General features: G+C 37.1%; 1 protein-coding gene across 2 annotated transcripts in view; it reads left to right on the top strand.

Moving 5' to 3' along the window:
* PTPRK (protein tyrosine phosphatase receptor type K) overlaps positions 1–18,376 on the top strand; it is a 505,438-nt gene that overhangs the window by 447,412 nt on the left and 39,650 nt on the right. The window contains exon 14 of one of the 2 annotated variants that reach the window (XM_046675015.1): positions 16,948–17,086. In XM_046675015.1, coding sequence (XP_046530971.1) covers positions 16,948–17,086 — 139 coding nt within the window. The remainder of the gene's footprint in view (positions 1–16,947; positions 17,087–18,376) is intronic. The other variant, XM_046675016.1, reaches the window with a different exon arrangement.

The raw sequence follows: 18,376 nt of genomic DNA on the forward strand, positions 1-18,376 counted from the left end.
GAACATCGTCTGTTATATGCAAGTGGTTGTGGTCATGTGCTTAGAATAGACTTTCAGTTGCTAAAGTACTTGGTGGTGTGATAGGGTAAGATGTATCCAGATGTTTATATGGCTCTTACAAGGAATTATGTTAATGTGTTCATAGGGATTGAAATGTTATGTGTTTAAAGGATTGAATTACTGTTGTGACTTGGAATATTTAAGTAGCTTTGAACTTCAGGAGTAGGTTAAATGCCTGTTTTGAAACGAAAAGTATGGGTGAACGGAGATTGAGATCTGTGAACTATCTGATTGCCCTAGAGATGTTCCCTGTTTGTAAAAACAAGAGATCAAATAGTTCCGTTTTAAAATATACTAGATGGGAAGTGATCGTTTCTTTGTCTTTATCATAGTTTTGAAAAAAATACTTTCCAGCGGAGTTTTAATGGGAAACCACAGGCAAAATATGGAACATGCAAACAGGCTGGGAGCAAATTCAGTGGTGAAGATAATATGAAGGGTACTATGTAAGTCAGTGTTCTCCAGAGAAACATAACCAACAGGATATAGATATAGAAATGATATATTATGAAAAGTTGGTTCACATGATTATGGAAGCTGAATCCCGCATCTATTGTCTGTAAACTGGAGTCCCAGAAAAGCCAGTGCTGTAATTCCAGTCTGAGTCCAGCCTGAAATAGAGGAGAAGTGATGATGTAAATTCTAGCCCCAGTCCAAGGGCAGGTGAAGACCTGTGTCTCAGCTCCTGCAGTCAGGCAGAGAGATGGAATAGTCAGGCAGAAAGGGAATTCTCCCTTCCTCTGCCTTTTTGTTCTAGTCAGGCCCTCAAGGATTGGTTGAGGCCCACCCACCTTGGGGGACCACCCAGCTGCTTTACTTGCTCTAGGGATTCAAATGCTAATCTCTCTGGAAACACCCTCACAGACACACCCAGAATAATGTTTAACCAGATAACCAGGCACCCATGGCCCAGTAATAGTTGACACATAGATTAGCCACAACAAGTAGGAAGAGAAAGGTGACCACACCAGGTCTAGGGCTGAAAGAGAGTGGAGAAGGTTAGGAGGGCGGAGACTGTGAATCTAGCTTCCAGAGAGGTTTGATGGATAAAATTTGACTTTAGGAAGGTGTGAATTCAAGGTCAGAAGTTAGTACCTGCAGAGAAGGATGACAGAAGAGATGAGTGGGTCTGAGGTCGTTGGTGCTCTCTGAAGAGGGGTACTGGTTTCCATGTCCATGTTCGGCTACACAAATTCCTGAGGGAGTGGTGGCCACTGATCTCAGATGGAGGCTCTCTGCCTTCCTAGGAACTCAATTCTTAAAGGAACATTGACATAGCTGGGCATCCTTCAGTTCCTGTCCAGAAGTGAATCTTTTCACTTAGCTATGCAAAACAGTTAAGAATATTTATTCTTAGTGTCATGTGCTTCCTAGAAGTCCTGGGAAATTCTCTGGTAAATTCTGGTAGTTTGCAGAGATTAGTTAAAATATACTTCTAATTTTGCACACTGTGAAAATATTACGACTTTTTAAAACTTGATACTAAACTCGCATGTTTATTGTATTGCAAACGTATAATAGGGAACCATGAATGTTGTCTTTTTTCTTAAAAATGTTCCTTGGAAACAAGAGGATTCTGAAGGTCAAGGTTTGCTGATCCACTTTAAGAGCCAGAAGGCTTTCTTATATCCAAGAAAATGGAAAATTCAGACCCATCCCTTCCCAGCCATGTATCCACCCCATCTTGTTCCACAAGACTAAGTGGTTCAGATTGCAACATAGTTATCCGAGGTCCTGTCCTGAAGGAAGACTGTAGAGGTATGTAAGGGTGAAGAAGGAATAAATAGGGGGATTTTCGTTGACTTAAGTGTCCTCGTTCCTTTACCACTGGTGAGAAGCATCCTTCTATACTACACTTGCCGTAAGAGCTTTCCTTTTAAGGGCACTTCCTCCTTCTCTCCCCATTCCTTCTTTCTTAGCCATACCCTGAGAGTCTTCAGACTCACTCCTTCTTTCAGAAATCATCAAATATCCCCTTCAAAGAATGCATCACACTTTGGATACTTCTTTCATGCAGCAAGCTGGAGCTCTCAGTCATTGGCCACATGTTCCATTTCTTCAGATCTGTGGGGCAGGTTAGAGGATGTAAAGAAGGGAAATTGAGGTGGGTTATAATATCAGGAACCTAATCCCAGCACAGTTTCCTATCCAGGGATCTCCTGTGATATAAGGATACCTTGCAGATCAGAACATTTTTTTTTGCTTTGAATACAGTACAATTGAAACCCAGGATAGAATCTTTCTCCTGTCGGCATGGTTTTGGCCTCACCATTTAGTTAAATCAGACCTACCCATTCCCACTGTCCATTAGTAGGTAAACATGTCCACCACTGTGCAAAGAAATGTGAGGTCCTGTTCGCACCACCTGAGTCCTGCCTGTTCACAAGAGAAGTGACACTCCTTGTCATTGCTCATTTGCTATCAGGGAGGGACAGCGCCAGCTTTCATTTGCCAATTTGGATGAGATTCCTTTGACTCTGGGTCTACTTCTGCTGAAAGAGATGGAATTTTGCAAGTTCGTCCCCCCCATAAATGGAGCTTGGAAATGGCAGATGCAGCATGGGTGTGCAGGTGAGAGTGGGGAGCCACTGTGAGGCACCCTCCACACGGCTGCTCTTGTTGGCTCCAGACACCAGACCAGGTTGTTTGGAGTCATCTCGTAGATCTGATTTGCTGTGGAAAGGAGATGGAGCACACAGAGTGAACATAATCTAGAGGAAATGAAAGGAAAGGAAGCTGAAAGAAGGAAATGAGAGAATTCGAATGAAAAGTAATCTTTATTCTTGCAAAATTGAAGGAATACTTGTGGTGCAAAAGCTGATAAAAAATAGAATAGATCCTATATTTTCATCTGATTCTTCACTTAACTTCAGCTTGTTTTTTGTCAAGGCAATTAGAGATCAGTGTCCAGCTAAGAATTTTGGAATAATTGTTAATATGCACACATGATGTAATTAATAATTTATTGAGTGTCTTTACGGATCTCTGTTTCTCAAATTACGCTTGGCTTTTCAGATTTAGTCTTGCTTTACTTCTTTTGCCTCTTTCCTTGCTTCTGCACATCCCCCTACTCAGTTCACTGCAGGTCAGAGTTGTTGTTCAGTGTTTTTAAAGCAGAAAAATGTATTGAGGCCGGGATTTTATAATACATATAAGTTTTTACTCTCTGTGTCAGGGCTTCTTGGTTTATGCAGTGATCTCAAGTCACTAAAGTTAGACGGGATCTACCAACTATGTTAAACTTTGGAGAAGAGCACAATTTTCCCTTAAAATGCTTGGCTGTCTATACCCCCAAAATATGAAAGCATGTTAGCTTGGTGGGCTTGAAAGAGAAATATGCCCATAAAATCTAAGGCTTAGTGAAGCCCATGAGAAAGAGCAAGCTTACTTGGAGGTTAATGGAAGAAGAGTTGATCACCATCCTCCAGGAAGGTGGGTCAGCCAGGAAATACTGAGGACTGGGAGCTGAGCTGTGTGACCTGGTGATACTGGGGGACCATGCCTCAGAGCTCTCTTCAGAATAAACGCAAGTTTTCTCTTTCTCTATAAGCTAGGAGTCCTTGACGGTAGCAGGACTCGTTTGGAGTGGGGCACTTAGAAACCAGCTTTAAGGAATTCAAAACAGTAAGTGGAAGAAGTCTGAGAGGAGTGGATTCAGTGAGCTCGGAGGTACAGTCATGTACCACATAATGCTGTTTTGGTCAAAGATGGACTGCATAATATGACAGCGATCCTAAAAGATTAGTGCTAGATAGCCTGGTAGGCTCTCCCATCTAGGTTTGTGTAAGTACACTCTGTGATGTTCACACAACAATGAAATCACCAAGACACATTTCTCAGAAGATATCCCCTTTGTTAAGCAACACGTGACTGTAATTGAAAAAGCAAATATACTAAAGGCCAAATAAAAATGAAGCCACTTGTTTGACGGCTGCTGAGAATTAGATTTTAAGAGAAGAAAAGTAAGGGGTCAAAAGTTGGATGACAAAAAGATACAACAACAAACACCCTCACAGTGTTTTAAAAATTGGTCACAGTAGAATATGAAGCAGAGATAAAGGAGAAAAGGATATTGTTCAGAGTATGGGAGAGCTAAAGGCATGTCTGATGGGCATTCTTCTGAGAGTACATTTATGCCAACTACCCAGCTTTTGGAACAGTAAGCAAAAGGTTAAGTAGCCTATTTGCATTTACACTCTGTTTCCCGAACAGTAGCAAGCAGATTATTGGTGGTTAAATCCCTAACGTAAGTGAGGGATTTGGAGATCAAATATTTCTGGAATTCCTGTTCTTTGCCAGAGAGTGGAGATGCTGGTGTGCCCTCAAAGAAAAAAGATATGAAAAACACACACAGAGAGCAAACTTTTATAGCTGTTTGAAAGATTGTCTGTTTTAATTCTTAGAATATGTATGAAAGACTATTACTGCCCGTTTTGTAGAAGAAGAAACTGAGATTCAAAGAGGTTATGTAACTTCCCCAGATCCATATAATCAGTGAATGGTGACCTCAAAAACCCTCGTTCCTCCTAAACCTGCCCCCTACTTCTATTAGGTCATGACTGAGAAGACAGATAAGAAATAGAACCAATAAGTGCCTAGAAGTTCAGAAGAGAGACTGAAGGATGGGGGAAGTCTTCACTGAAGAGATGGAAATTTCCTGTTGAAAGGGTCCTATTTAGACAAGGGGAGGGCTTTCAATATAAAAAGAGGTTCGTTATCTAGAAGTGGACAAAATGTAGTCAATTAAAGTATCTTGGATCTAAGTGTTTGCTAAACATTTTGAGGAGAAATAGTGAAAAATAGCCAGTGTTTAGATAATTTTAGACTATCAAGAATCATTTGAAAATGTGGCTCCTATCTGTTCACTCAAGGCCAAAGATAGTTTAGGTTTAAAAACCAATCTCAAATTCTAAACCATTTATTAATAATTTAAACTTTATACTAAATTATCTTGGAAAAGCTGGAACTCAAATACAGTCACTTTTTAATCTGGCTCCTCTGTACAATATTAAGGCAGTCTCTAATTTAGTAAATAAACACCTGTGAAAATTGCAGTGCAACCTCTATTAATATGATTTAAACCATGTTATGTGTTCTCCTGAGATATGCCAGATTAATGAATTATCCAAGCCTTGGTGGAAAATGACCTGCTGAAAATGAAAGTAGAATTCATAACTAAAAGCAGCCAAAAAAGCAGCTAATCTTAACCCTTCATTTTACAAATAAAGAAAGTGGAAATAGGTTAAAAGGTAGGTTGTATTTATTATTTTAGATCACATCACATCCTTATAACTTGAGTACTATTAAAGGCTTTGTTTGATTTCTATTTTATTTCAAATTATATTACAGTCAAATGTGGGAGGTTTGGGGGTTTTTTTCCTGTTTATGCTTTGAATGGCATGTTTGGATGACTGGCCTAGATCTGGCATTCTGAGTTCTGTGCCAACAAAAATGTCAAGTGCATTTGCCTTTTAATTACATGCAGTGCTTGGATTTTAATATTCCAGTTTTTTCCCTGAAGAAGAGACTTTCCTGGTCCTGTAGTTTATGAGAGGCAAAAAAAGGAAAAAAATCACTGACATTATCATGAAGCTTTTTTCCCTTAACATCTCCAGATAGACACATACATCATTTTATAAACATTCACCTTAAGGTTCAAATTTATTTGTTCTGTGGACTACTTTGTTACAAACTCTGTGTGGATATGTGATTCAGCATTGTTTGTTTTAACTTACTCCTTTTATTTTTCAGTAATCTTCAGCTCACTCTATTTTACTCTGAATAGGCCGTTGCTCCTTGGATGTGCCACACGTAATAATCAGTAGAGGGAAGATGTGATTCCTGATCATTTACACTTTCCTTTCCCTTCCAATACCTTTAGCATAAATGTGGTCCAGCTCGTTATTCCCCAGGGTCATGGCATTATATTATTGGTCTTCTTATTTTTTTACTTCCCCAAGTTAATTTTAATTCTACTCTATTGTTATTTTCTCATCTCCTTTATTACTTGAGGTTAAAAAAAAACTTCTTTATCGACTAGACAGCCCCATAGTCTCTGAACTCCCTTCAAGGCCCAGTCCATAGACAAGGCATTCAAAGCATTTTGCTATTGATATGCTACACTCTCTCATCGCAATAAGAAGTCCACCATCCACCTCCGTGTTTTCTTCGGAGAGGTTTTCCCTCCCATTTGAAGCACGATGAGAGCTCACTGTGTACACTATCTCATCCCCCATTTTAACTCCCAGTATAGAGTTTCTCACGATCACACGATGCTTGTTTCCTTGTGCATCATCTGCTTTGCAGCACAGGCATGTAAACTGCACAAGAGCAGAGTTATTCTCTCTCTTGTTCACTGATGATTCTGTAGAGCCTAGAAATATGCTGGGCACGTGCCAAGGACAACAGATAATTTATTGGTGAAAGGATGGAAACCCATGCCTTCTTCATGGATTTAAGATGGGGCATGGAATTTATATTTTCCTCTTTTTTTTTCTTCCCAATCTTTTATAACTTCCTCTAAGAACCCTCCCAGATTCCATCCATCCATCCATCCATCCATCTATCTTTTTTCTAGAAAGGATTTGATCTAACTGCCAATTTATTTGTATTTCCCTGTCTCCAACTTTACTTGTTTCTTTTTGTTGGGTCGTGTTTGAGGTTGCTGCCTCTCTGGTATCTCTCTCTCTTTTTGAGAAGATAGTGGTGAAAATATTCCCAATGCGGGTGACTAATCACATTTTTCGCAAGTAAAAGTGCCAGATGGGAGTTAGGAAGCATGGGCTACATTTTTAATTGTGTTAATAACTAATACTGTGACCGTGAAAAAGCCGTTTACCTCCTCTGAGTTTTCTTTTAATCTAAAAACCAGAGTTGGACTTTGATGCAGAATGATTCTAAGGATATCAGCAAACCAGATACAATTTTATCTCCCTGTGCAGGAGCCCTGCCGGGACCTCTTTTTGGTACTTGCCATATTCTGCTAATAAGTCTGGTTATTGAAGTGCTTCGCTCTGCTTCTAGATTAGACACTCTCTGAAGGAAGAACATTTGTTCATCTCTCTAGTTTTCAGCCTAGTACAGCCTTTCGTACCCCTGAGTTGTTCAGCAAATACGTGATAGATGATGAAGAAGAACATTGATGTCTCTGTATTTTTAGAAATTGCGCTTCTCTCCATTTGATGCTATTTATTTGAACCCATATCAGCTGTGGTTCAGATCTCTAGATTTGGAAAAAGAATTTCATCTGAATTGAATTATATACACCCTAACACTCACTGAGACCTTATACCATGTATCACATATTATCTTAAGCACTTTATATATTGTAACACTTTTAATCTTTCCATCAACCTACAAGGTAGGTAGGTATCTTTATCCTTTCTATCTTACTCATAAGAAAACTGAGGAATGCAGTGGTTAAATAACTTATTCAAGGCCACCTGGCTAGTTCCACCTGGCAGAGCTGGAACTCAAGCCCAGATCAATGGTTTTATTATAATAAAACTATTTAGTGCCACCTGATTAGAGTGTTCCCTATTAGTATATTTTCCAGATATGTTGAACTTCTTTACCAACTTCTACTCTGTAGAACAGAATTTTCCTTAAAGCACGGTCATAGATTTCATAAATTAATTCAGTTAACTCTAGCATTAATGTATTTGTTTCAAAAATGTTAAAACTTTAAACAATATATTGTAGTTGATGTATGCTTTTACGTAGAAAACACACTTTGACAAATGTACATTTTTACTTGTTATTCATTCATTAAACTGAAGTGTTGGTCACTGTGTAAATCATTGGATGTAAAAAAGATGAATGAGATTATATCTCTGTCCTCAGTTGTCTCCCAATCTAGTATATGTTGCAGACATTGAAAGATATTTGCAACACAGATTCACATGTGGGTTATGGGCAAATAACTAACTGGTGTTTTACAAGTGAGAGTGTAGGTAAGGATAAGGTCTTGGGAAAAATAAAAACATAAAATCCCATGATCTGGGGCCAGCCCGGTGACTGAGTGGTGAAGTTCATGCACTCTGCTTCGGTGGCCCAGGGTTTCACTGGTTTGCGTCTTGGGCGTGGACATGGCATCTCTCACCAGGCCATGCTGAGGCAGCGTCCCACATAGCACAACCAGAAGCACTCACAACTAGAATATACAACTATGTACTGGGGGCGCCTTGGGAAGAAAAAAAAATAGATTGTCAACAGTTGTTGGCTCAGGTGCCAATCTTTAAAAAAAAAAAAAAATCCCGCAATCTGACTTCCACTTTTGGAAGCCTGGCAGGTTAGGTGCTCGGAGGACCTCTGCAGAACAATCCTACCCAGATAGGACACACCTTTAGATACACTGCTGGGTTCATATCACCCAGGGGAGGTCTCTAAGGACCCATTGTTCTGCCTCTGCCCCTCTCCCCTGCAAGGTAGATGACCGAAGCTGAGAACAGTGAGCAATAGGCAGAAGGAGGGGTTGGTAGTCCCTGAAGGGGGATGCTGAAGCACAATTGCTCCCGAGACACTGATCTGCGGGCTGGTAGTAAGGGGGTTACCCTGCCTGGGACTCCCATGTAGTGCTGGTGCTCTTGAGTAGTGCAAAGGCAGTCTGAGTCCTGTGGTACCTCATGGGTACTGGTAGAAGCTGATGCAAGTTCTTTTTTAAATGAAAGTATCATCAATTTAGGCCTGCAGGATTCCCAGAGACTAACATAAAGCAATTAACTCCCAATCAAAGGTCACCAAGCATTCAGGAAAGTAACTCACTGTGAGAGTTAGCAGAAACAACAGACCTAAATCCCCAAAGGACGGCAGGGACTGGGGTTATCAGGTACGGAATACAGAAAGGCTGTGTACAAAATATTTAAAGAAACAAAGTACAAATCATAAAGCTTAGCAAGATGCTGTCAGGAGTAACTAAACAAAGAACCATTTACAAGGAACCAAATGGGAACTTTTAGGAAGAAAAGGCATACTGGTTCATAAAAAATAACTCTTTGGATGGACTACCTAGAGGCTTTGACAGAAGTGAACAGATAATTTATCAGCTAGACTTTAATCTGAAGAAGTTCCCCACAGCAAAATATAGAGATGAGCCGAGATGCTCAAGAGGAAGAGGCTAGGCATGGGAACATGCCCATCATATATTAACAACATATTAAAGGGCTATAGTAATTAAAACCGTGTTATATCAGCACAGAATAGATATATTGCCTGTTGTAAAATAATGGAAAATCTGGAAGCTAAATTCATGCATTTATGTAGTTTGGATATAGGACAGAAGTGGTTTTGTAGATCATTGGATCGATTCAAAACTTATCCACAGGTAACTGGTGGCTATTTATGCAGGTGGGAATGGGGACCTGAAGTCTCTTCCTACTGCATATCGTACTCAGAAAGCAATTCCAGATGAATCCAGGACTACATATGAAATGCACAGTTTTAAAGCCTTTAGAGAAAAAAGAAAAGATTGTTTTTATGAATTCAAATAAATGACTGATATATTTGGCTTAATTAAAATTAAGAACTGCTATTCATCAAGATACCATAAATAAAAGAAAAGTCACCCATTAGAAAGTATTTGCAGCACATGTAAGTGACAAGGGATTAGTATCCACATATAAAATATTTCTATAAACCAATAAGAAAAAGATGAGAACCAAATACAAACAAATGGGTCAAAGTTGTGCACTGAGTATTTCAGGGAAGAAATAGGCATAAATATTTTAAATAAGTATCTCAAAAGATAAATTCAGTAATCAAATGCATATTAGATATCATTTTCTACCACTAACTTGGCAAAAACCACAAAATCTGATAATACAAAGTGTTAAGATGTGATTTAAGTGAAGTTAACATGCACTTCTGTGAGTATGTAAGTTGGTAACAGCTTGATGTTATCTTGTGAAGTTGAATATTTGCAGTCATATAATAGTTGCAGTCAAAATCTACTGGATACAACCCATGGGGCAACAGTTTGTCAGACCCTGAAATAGATGGAGGAGTATTTGAGTAATTGGGGAATGGCTGATGCTTTTCAGTGACTAGGGTATATGATACCCTAAAGGAATTGTCAGTAGATGAGATTGAATAGGTTGATTAAAGCCTAGTTTTGAAAGGCCTTATATGTCATACCAAGAACTTTTCCCTCTCCTCTTGAATGGAAAGCAGTTAAAGGAGTCATTTAATCACATTTGCATTTTAGAAAACTCTTTCTGGTGCCATTATAAAGGATAAATCTGATGGGGCCTATGTGTGAAGCAAAAAGTCTTAGTAAAAAAGCAAGATGACGAGATCTTGATCTAAGTCAGTAAGAAGATGGAATGAAGAATTAAGGACAGATTTCAACAGTAGCTTAACAAATAGACACAACTGTTTTAAGAAGTCAGAGAACACACTAAGGCTCTATTTTATCCAACTATGTAAATTTAACTAAGTGGGAAACTTAATGAAAAATTCATACATAACAAAATATTTGCCCTTCATTAAGATACTTTGAAGCAAAAAACATATTACATTTTTTTTAACCTTTAAGTACATTCCTGAAATGTGATAATTATTTTATTGCTTTTTTAAAAGGTGTTTCTAGGGGGCTGGGGGGAGGGCGAAAGGGTTTGTAAAGGGGGACATTTGTATGGTGACAGATGGAAACTAGACTTTTGGTGGTGAACCCAATGTAGTGTATATAGAAGTCAAAATATGATGTACACCTGAAAGTTATATAATGTTATAAACCAATGTTACCTCAATAAAAAAGTATTTCTATCATTTCTTCAGAATTGTATGTAACATTTTGAACTGTGGTTTTAAACCACAACAAATTTAGAGAATCTAAGACTACAAGAAGATGCCTTAAGCAGTGTGAAATTAACTTTAAATATTTGTAATATGAATCTATACTTTTATTTCATAGTTGTTTAAAGTCTTCTATTTTCCACATCAGAAATTTTCAGTTAATATCCATATCTTTATTAAATAAGAATAAACTATATTCTAGTTACCGTTTAAACAAAATGTGTGATGTGTAGCTGTTTTCATTTTTCACTAATATAAAACCCTGATAGACTCTGTTTTTTATTGTCAATAACCTAAGACCAGACAAGTTTCATAAGATCAGGTGACATGATGAAGCAAAGTGACTTCAAAGAATCGTTGACTTGAATAATACATGCTTCAAGATGCCCGTAAGGCTTAGCCATCCACTGTGGCAGACTATTTAATTAATAACATGTACTTTACAAAACTCATCATTATATATTTATACAATAGACTGCTAAGATTTTTTTTAAACTGTTTTTCAGTAGTGTCAGTTCTCTTCTTCATAATTTTTAATTTTTATATCTTGGACCCAAAGGACTAACATCTAAGCTATTTCCAACCAGGGCAGCAGCATCTACTACTCCTGCTACTATTACCACTGTTTCATAGTTTATTAAAACTTTTCCCATCATTATGTCACTTAATATTCCTAAAAGCTATGTAATAAAGGTACTGTTATTATTTTTATTTTTTGATGAAATACTAATTCTAAGAGATGTTGACTTGCTCATTGTCACACAACAAGAGAAGAAGCCAAGAATTAAAATAGAGTCTTGCTGATATCAAATCTCTTGTATTTTCTATGCTGCTGGAATTTCCCTGCATTTGGATTTGGTGGCAGACTGTGGCAGATAGTAGAAAAGGTTAGTCTTGTGAAGGAATGGCTAGCAGAGAGCCTTGAAATATCTGGAGATAATTCAGAAATGTTTGTACCAAATTCATCTTATGCCAGTATCCAAAAAACTCCAAGATTTGGGTCTGATCAAATATATCCTTGTGTTTTTTTTTTAAGACAACTGATTTTCTATATGCCCTTACAGTCTATACCATAGGCAGGTTTAGTGTCATTCTTTCATTCATTCTACCAGTAGTTTTTGTACTGTTGCTCCTTTCCAGGACCTGCTAGAAACACAACGGTAAGCAAAATAAACATGGTCCTTGCTTTCATGGACTTTATCTTGACAGCAGTGGGAACCCATGGGAGGGTTCTAATCAGTGGGGTGACGTGATACAATTGAAGTCTTAGAAATACTCTGTGCTGCAATGTGGGTTTTGATGTGGATTAGGCAGAGAATGAAGTCAAGGAGATAAGACAGGCCGCTGCTGTGTAATCTGGTGAGAGATGATGTTGACCTGAATTAACGTAGTAGCCGCAGAGATGGAAAAAGTAGAGACAAGAGATATTTAGGAAGTAGTATTAGGAAAAGATATTAGGAAGTAGTAGTACTTTGTAACTAATTGTATGTGAAAACAAGTAAAGTGACCAAACATCCCAGTTTGCCCAGGACAATTCCAATTTTTGCCTTTTGTCCTCTCATAATTATTAAAGATATCCCCTTTCACTTGCAAAACCATCCCAGTTTGGATGATAAATTACAGGTTAATTCTAGAGATAAGGAGAGAGAGGAGGATTCAGGATTGATGCCCAGGTTTTTGGCTTGAACAACTGCATAGGGAGCTGTGCCATTTACTGAAAGGGGATACATTAGAGGAGGAACTGGTGTGAGGATTAAGAGTATGAGTTCAAGTTTGGATGTGAGGTATTGAAGGTGACTGTCCTACATTGAAGTCCAGACATGTAACAAGTGTCAGATAAATACGTGGTCAAGAGTTGACGTTGGAACTCTTAGAGATATTTTGATTTGAGAATGATCAGCATGGATGGTAACTGAAGTGATGGAAATGGATGAAATCGCCATGCTAGAAAGTATGAAAGGCAGTGTCAAGAGGCTCAGATCCTTGAGGAACTCAAAGAAGCACCTGTTTTTAAAGGAAGCAAGAAGGGCTCACAAAAGAAATCTGGAAAGGAGAGGCCAGAGTCATAGGAAAACTGGGAGATGACCGAGTAATAGCAGCCTCAGGAAAGGAATATTTGAAGGAGGAGAGAGTGGACAGCAATGTGAAACGCTATCCAGTGGTCACATAAAATGATATGAGAAAACTGCACATTGAACTCCATAACTAGTAAATCATTAGAAATGTTGGTGATGGTGAGTTGGTGGCGTTGGGGGACATAAGCTTGATTATAGGATTTTTAGTAACAATTAGGAAGCGTGTAAACAATTTTCCAGAATTATAACTGAGAAAGAAAGAAAGCGCTCGTGAAATCCCTGAAGGCTTTGCAGAATTTGCAGGGTGCTTGGGTCTCTGAAGCCGCTATGCCATCACCTGATATATTGTACTTAGAGGCTTCCGTCTCTGCTATCCATCATGAAAGTGGAGGAATGGTTTTGTATGATTCCAGCTATTACATAATTTTAATTTTTAAAGTAAATTTGTGTATTTTTTAGGTATTTATGTACTTTCTACCTAAATTTTTTAGGTAGATTATTTTTAAGTAGTGGGAGCAAGAACACAATTTATAAAGTTACTTTAACTATTTTTGCAAGGAAAAAAGCATCTCATAAATTTGCTGAATAAAAATGAAATACTGCCTTAGTTTTTTTCTCCCTATCCAAAGAATTATGCTGCTCTTGGCTTGAGGACACTGGGGACTCTTCGAATATTCTTTGACAGATAAAAAAGGTAAAGATTTATGGCAAAGGAAAGCATTTCTGAAAAAGGTGCTCCACATTGCCTTTGTGTGTGTGCATAAATTATACACAGGGCTCAGAGGCACAGTCATTATAATAGCTTTTGCTCTCTTTGAAGAAAATAGAAAATGCTCACTTAGGGGCTACTGCTTATGTTTCCATTAATGAATCTTCTGAGCTTGAATGATTTTAAATAGGATATTTATGTTCCTTGGTTCTAGTAGGCCAAGAACTAGAAAAATACGCGTGATTAAAGTATCTAAAGTAATAAATTAATGCAGACATTTAATTAAAAATACTGTTAGTAGTAGTAGTAATAATCATAATAAAATACGTCATAGCTAAAGACTTTGAGGAAGATTCACAGTCAAGGGAAAACAACCACTAAATCGTATGTTTCTAGAGAATTTGATAACCTTCTGTACCCAAGTTTAATAGTGATGTGGAAACATCAATGAACGAGTCTTTGCACAAGAGTTGTAATCATGACAGCCAAGCACCTTACCCAACCCAAATGAATGAACTTGGTGTTTTTTCTTTTTTTCTTCATTTGGTAAATATTAATTGAAGTCCTGTGCTTAACAAAGACATATGACTATGACTTCAAAGTAATAACACTGTTTTACGTAATAGATTATAAAAGTCTCACTATTTTACACCCTGAATACACCTGCAGGGTTGTATTTTGGTCGGAAATTTACTTTTGGATTTGGCTTTTTGCTTCTGGAAATATACTTAGATTAATTCATTAGCAAATCTATACACATACTATTATCTGATAGTTTTCTGAAGATTTTATGCCATAGTATGTGTTTTATTGAATTAAAATGGGATATTAAAATATATTTACTCATTGAACAAGAACTCTCCCAAAGAGTTTCAGAAACATTTAATTCTGTGAGATGTCAGAAAACCACAAAGGGATTATTATCATTACCCTCAGAAAGCCAAGTGTCACATAGAACCTAATGAGAGTAAGCTTTAATTAGTGAGTAGCGATGTCTTGCAGGCATTGAAGTTTTTGCTAGGAATTTCTACATAATTTTGTTTCTCTTCCTAATGAGGCAATAACTGTGTCAAATCAGTCCAATTTGAGAGTTACAAGCAATATATATGTTCTTGTTAGACTTTATATCCAACTTTGGAATATGTTCCACTTGGTTTTTTGTGTGCGTGCCTGTGTGTGTGTGTTTTGGAGAGGAAGATTGGCCCTGAGCTAAGATCTGTTGCCAATCTTCCTCCATTTTGTATGTGGGATGCCACCACAGCATGGCTGGATGAGCAGCCTGTAGGTCCATGCCCAGGATCTGAACTCCTGAACACCAGGCTGCCAAAGTGGAGTGCACAAACTTAACCACTATGCCACTGGGCCAGCCCCTCCACTTGTTTTCATTTTATATATATGTATACATCATATATGAGGAAGTATATATATAGATGGATATATATACAGATTTAAATTTGATATATATATATAGATATAGATATATGGATATATATATATTATATATAGGTATATACATGATATAAGTATCTATTTCTAAATTTGCTCTTGAGAAGGAAGAGAGCTCTAATATATTTAATACATGTTTTGATGAATTGAACCATAATGTGTAGTTTGGAATGTGGTAATCATCCAACTACCTCTAGTCATAATTAATGAAATTGGAAATTCCCTGAAGCCTGGGTATATAGAAAGTGTGAAGTCAGAAAAGCAAACTCCCTTGCTTACCAGAAAAAACAAGCTGAAGCCCTGCTTTTCCTACTTGAGAATAACAGTCATCAAATACTGGTCCATGGGGAAGCTTTGTTCTATCCAATTGCAGCAGGATAAATTCAAACAGTTATTGTGAATTGTTTTACAAGGTTAACTGTGTTCTCTCTAACACTTTTCTTCAAACTCTGTTTCCTACTTGTTTAGCTTTAGATTACCATTTTATGAAATAGTATTGATATTACTTCTTTTTAACGTCCTACTTGGAAAAATTAAAAATTAGCAACCTTGTATCAGCCTGCCTTTTGGGGGACTGTGGTGGCTGGGAAACTGGAGCAGATATTTAAATATGCAGAACTGGGGGTAAAAGCCGGGGGTGGAGGTAATGAAGCCGAGAGAGAAGCTAAAGAAGAAAGAATGGGAATGTAGAAAAATGGATTTTTTTTTTAAGGGGGATTAGCATATTATCCTTTGGAGAGGTCTGAGGTTAGACTTAGGGATTTATTTGTTTATTCATTCAGCCACCATCTCTTGACCCTGTGATGGGTGCCTTAAGGCAGTTCCCCAAATTTGGCTCATCCTATGAATCACCTGTTCTCTTGTCACACAGATGCTTAGCAGGAGGGGCTGTGGATCTGAAGACATTGAGAAATGCTGCTTTAGAAGATAAAATATGTGTTAGATTTTGTCTCTGTTCTTGAGCAATTTATCATCTCTCCTTATCTCTCTAAGACTCAGTTGTTTCATCTGTAAAATGTAGATGATGATACTTTCCTTACCAGTTTTCAAGGTAAACGAGGTGAAACAAAAATGTCTTCAGAGGGCTACTGGAGCTTGTAAATTGATTAGAGTTTATGATTTTAATTGTGTGTGTCTATGGGGATGGTGGTAGCATTGAGAAAGAAAGGAAGTGAGGGGGGATACAAAGAATTAACAACAAAAAGAGCAACGAAAAAAGCCATTCGTCTTCTCAAAAGCCTATTTCTCAGGTTTATTATCTGGGTTTTATTTGTTGAGAGAATGTGAACTATTCCTTAATGTGTCTGTTTTTCTTTTCTTATTCTTTTCTTCCTCCAAACCAACTATTCATTTCAAATCTTCTGCATCAAATCGTAAACTCACACCTCTAGCACTTAGACTAGACGTTTCCTTAGTGTCACCCCTTGTGTCCCAGACAAGGGCGGAGACACTACCTTAAAGTGCCGAAGCCAGCACTTTGGGCCTGAGTTGAGGTGTTTGCTGCTAAACAAGTGAGTCTCTAGAGCAACCCCATCTCTTTCCAGTGTACAATTTGCTAAAAATCTTGTCTTCTGACTTTTAAGCACATTTGGAGAAAAATAATTTACCATTCCCTCTGATAGTTATTTCTAGGTTTTTGTTTTACTTTTTGCCTTAACAAAACCCCTATTCAGAAAGATTTCCCTTATCTTGACCCTAAATCTCTCAGGCTGTGGTTTAGCTGGCTTCTGTGTTTATACTTTCAGGATATTTTTATTCAAATAAAATAAATAAGTTGTCTTTTGTAGTTAACTTCTAGCTGGGAAGAAGCTTCCTTTGTATGATAATTAGCTGCTTTCAGTAACTCATTTTTTTTGATTCATTTAGCAGCAGCAACAGAAGAACCAGAAGTGATTCCAGACCCAGCCAAGCAGACAGACAGAGTGGTGAAAATAGCAGGAATTAGTGCTGGAATTTTGGTCTTCATCCTCCTCCTCCTAGTTGTCATATTAATTGTCAAAAAGAGGTAAGGCCTGATTTTGTTCTGTCCCACTCACTTACCACTTATAATCACTAGTTTTTAAACACTTTGTGTTTCCTTGAGCTCTTTTAAATTAGAGCAAACATCAAGAAGAATTTTAGTTTAACCATGTTGCCAGTATCTGAGTCTGTTTTTCATGCTTTTAAAATAAATTCTCATTGGTATTTGCAGTTTAATTTCTGATATAAACATAGATGTTTTGTCAAGTTAACCTTGAAATTAATGTATGAATTTAAATTTCTCAAATGCACAGATACTTGAGATATTAATTTATCTTATATTTGAAGTGTTACTTAATAAGAGTGGCAGAATAGGGGTTTAGTATGATAGTTGGGTTATGGTCTATGAATTATTTTGTATTCACTCTATTTTTCTAAATGTTGGCTACAAGTAAGGTATGAGAAGAATATAAACATTACTTTGTGAAATTGTATATTAAATATTCACTGACTAAATATTTCAGTACTTCAATATGAAGTGTCAGTTTTTAAAAAATTGAGCATTATTAGTCTTTTAGACTATATCAACCAATATCGCCATCTTCTGGAATTATATGAAGATATTAAGACTTAATGGAATTTAAACTGAACTTTGTTGTGGAGATTAAAGTATACTCCTGCTGAAAAACATTTCAAAGTATACAGATTTTATAATTTGAACTTTTGTCCATCTGTAAAATGTCATTATCTGTAAGACATTGTCTTAGAAACTAATACAACTTTCCTGTCCTTCCAATCATGTGTTTTAGATAATACTACAATTTGGAAGAACTTTTAAAAAACTTAACATACAGAGTACAGTCCTAAAATAGTTTTGTGTATAGAAGTGTTTGTAATTTATGAATTATATTGAATAATATAATATTGATGTTGATTACATTACATTAAATCATATACTATTATGATTGTTATTTTGTACTCAAAATAAATCATTAACATTATAGATAAGACTCATACTACATGTTTAATGATTCCATCAGAGTTTATTTTAATGTATTGCCTCTTTACAATTATCCCCTGGAGATATATATGTTGGAGAAGACACATCTGCATTAGAAACATTAGGTATGCATTATAGTGTTCTGTGTTAAATTAGCTACATACGTGCTTCCCCCAATAGTGCTTTCTCTTTTTGCTGTTGTCTACCTCTGTGGTTGGAAAATACATCATATTTGAGGCAGGAGGATTAAGGAATTTTAGTACTACAAGTTTATCAATCGAGATCAATAAATTTATTGGATATAACCTTCAGATCTGATGTCTCTATTTAGTTGAA

This window comes from Equus quagga, chromosome 11 (genome assembly GCF_021613505.1).
Source record: "Equus quagga isolate Etosha38 chromosome 11, UCLA_HA_Equagga_1.0, whole genome shotgun sequence".
Classification (NCBI taxonomy): domain Eukaryota; kingdom Metazoa; phylum Chordata; class Mammalia; order Perissodactyla; family Equidae; genus Equus; species Equus quagga.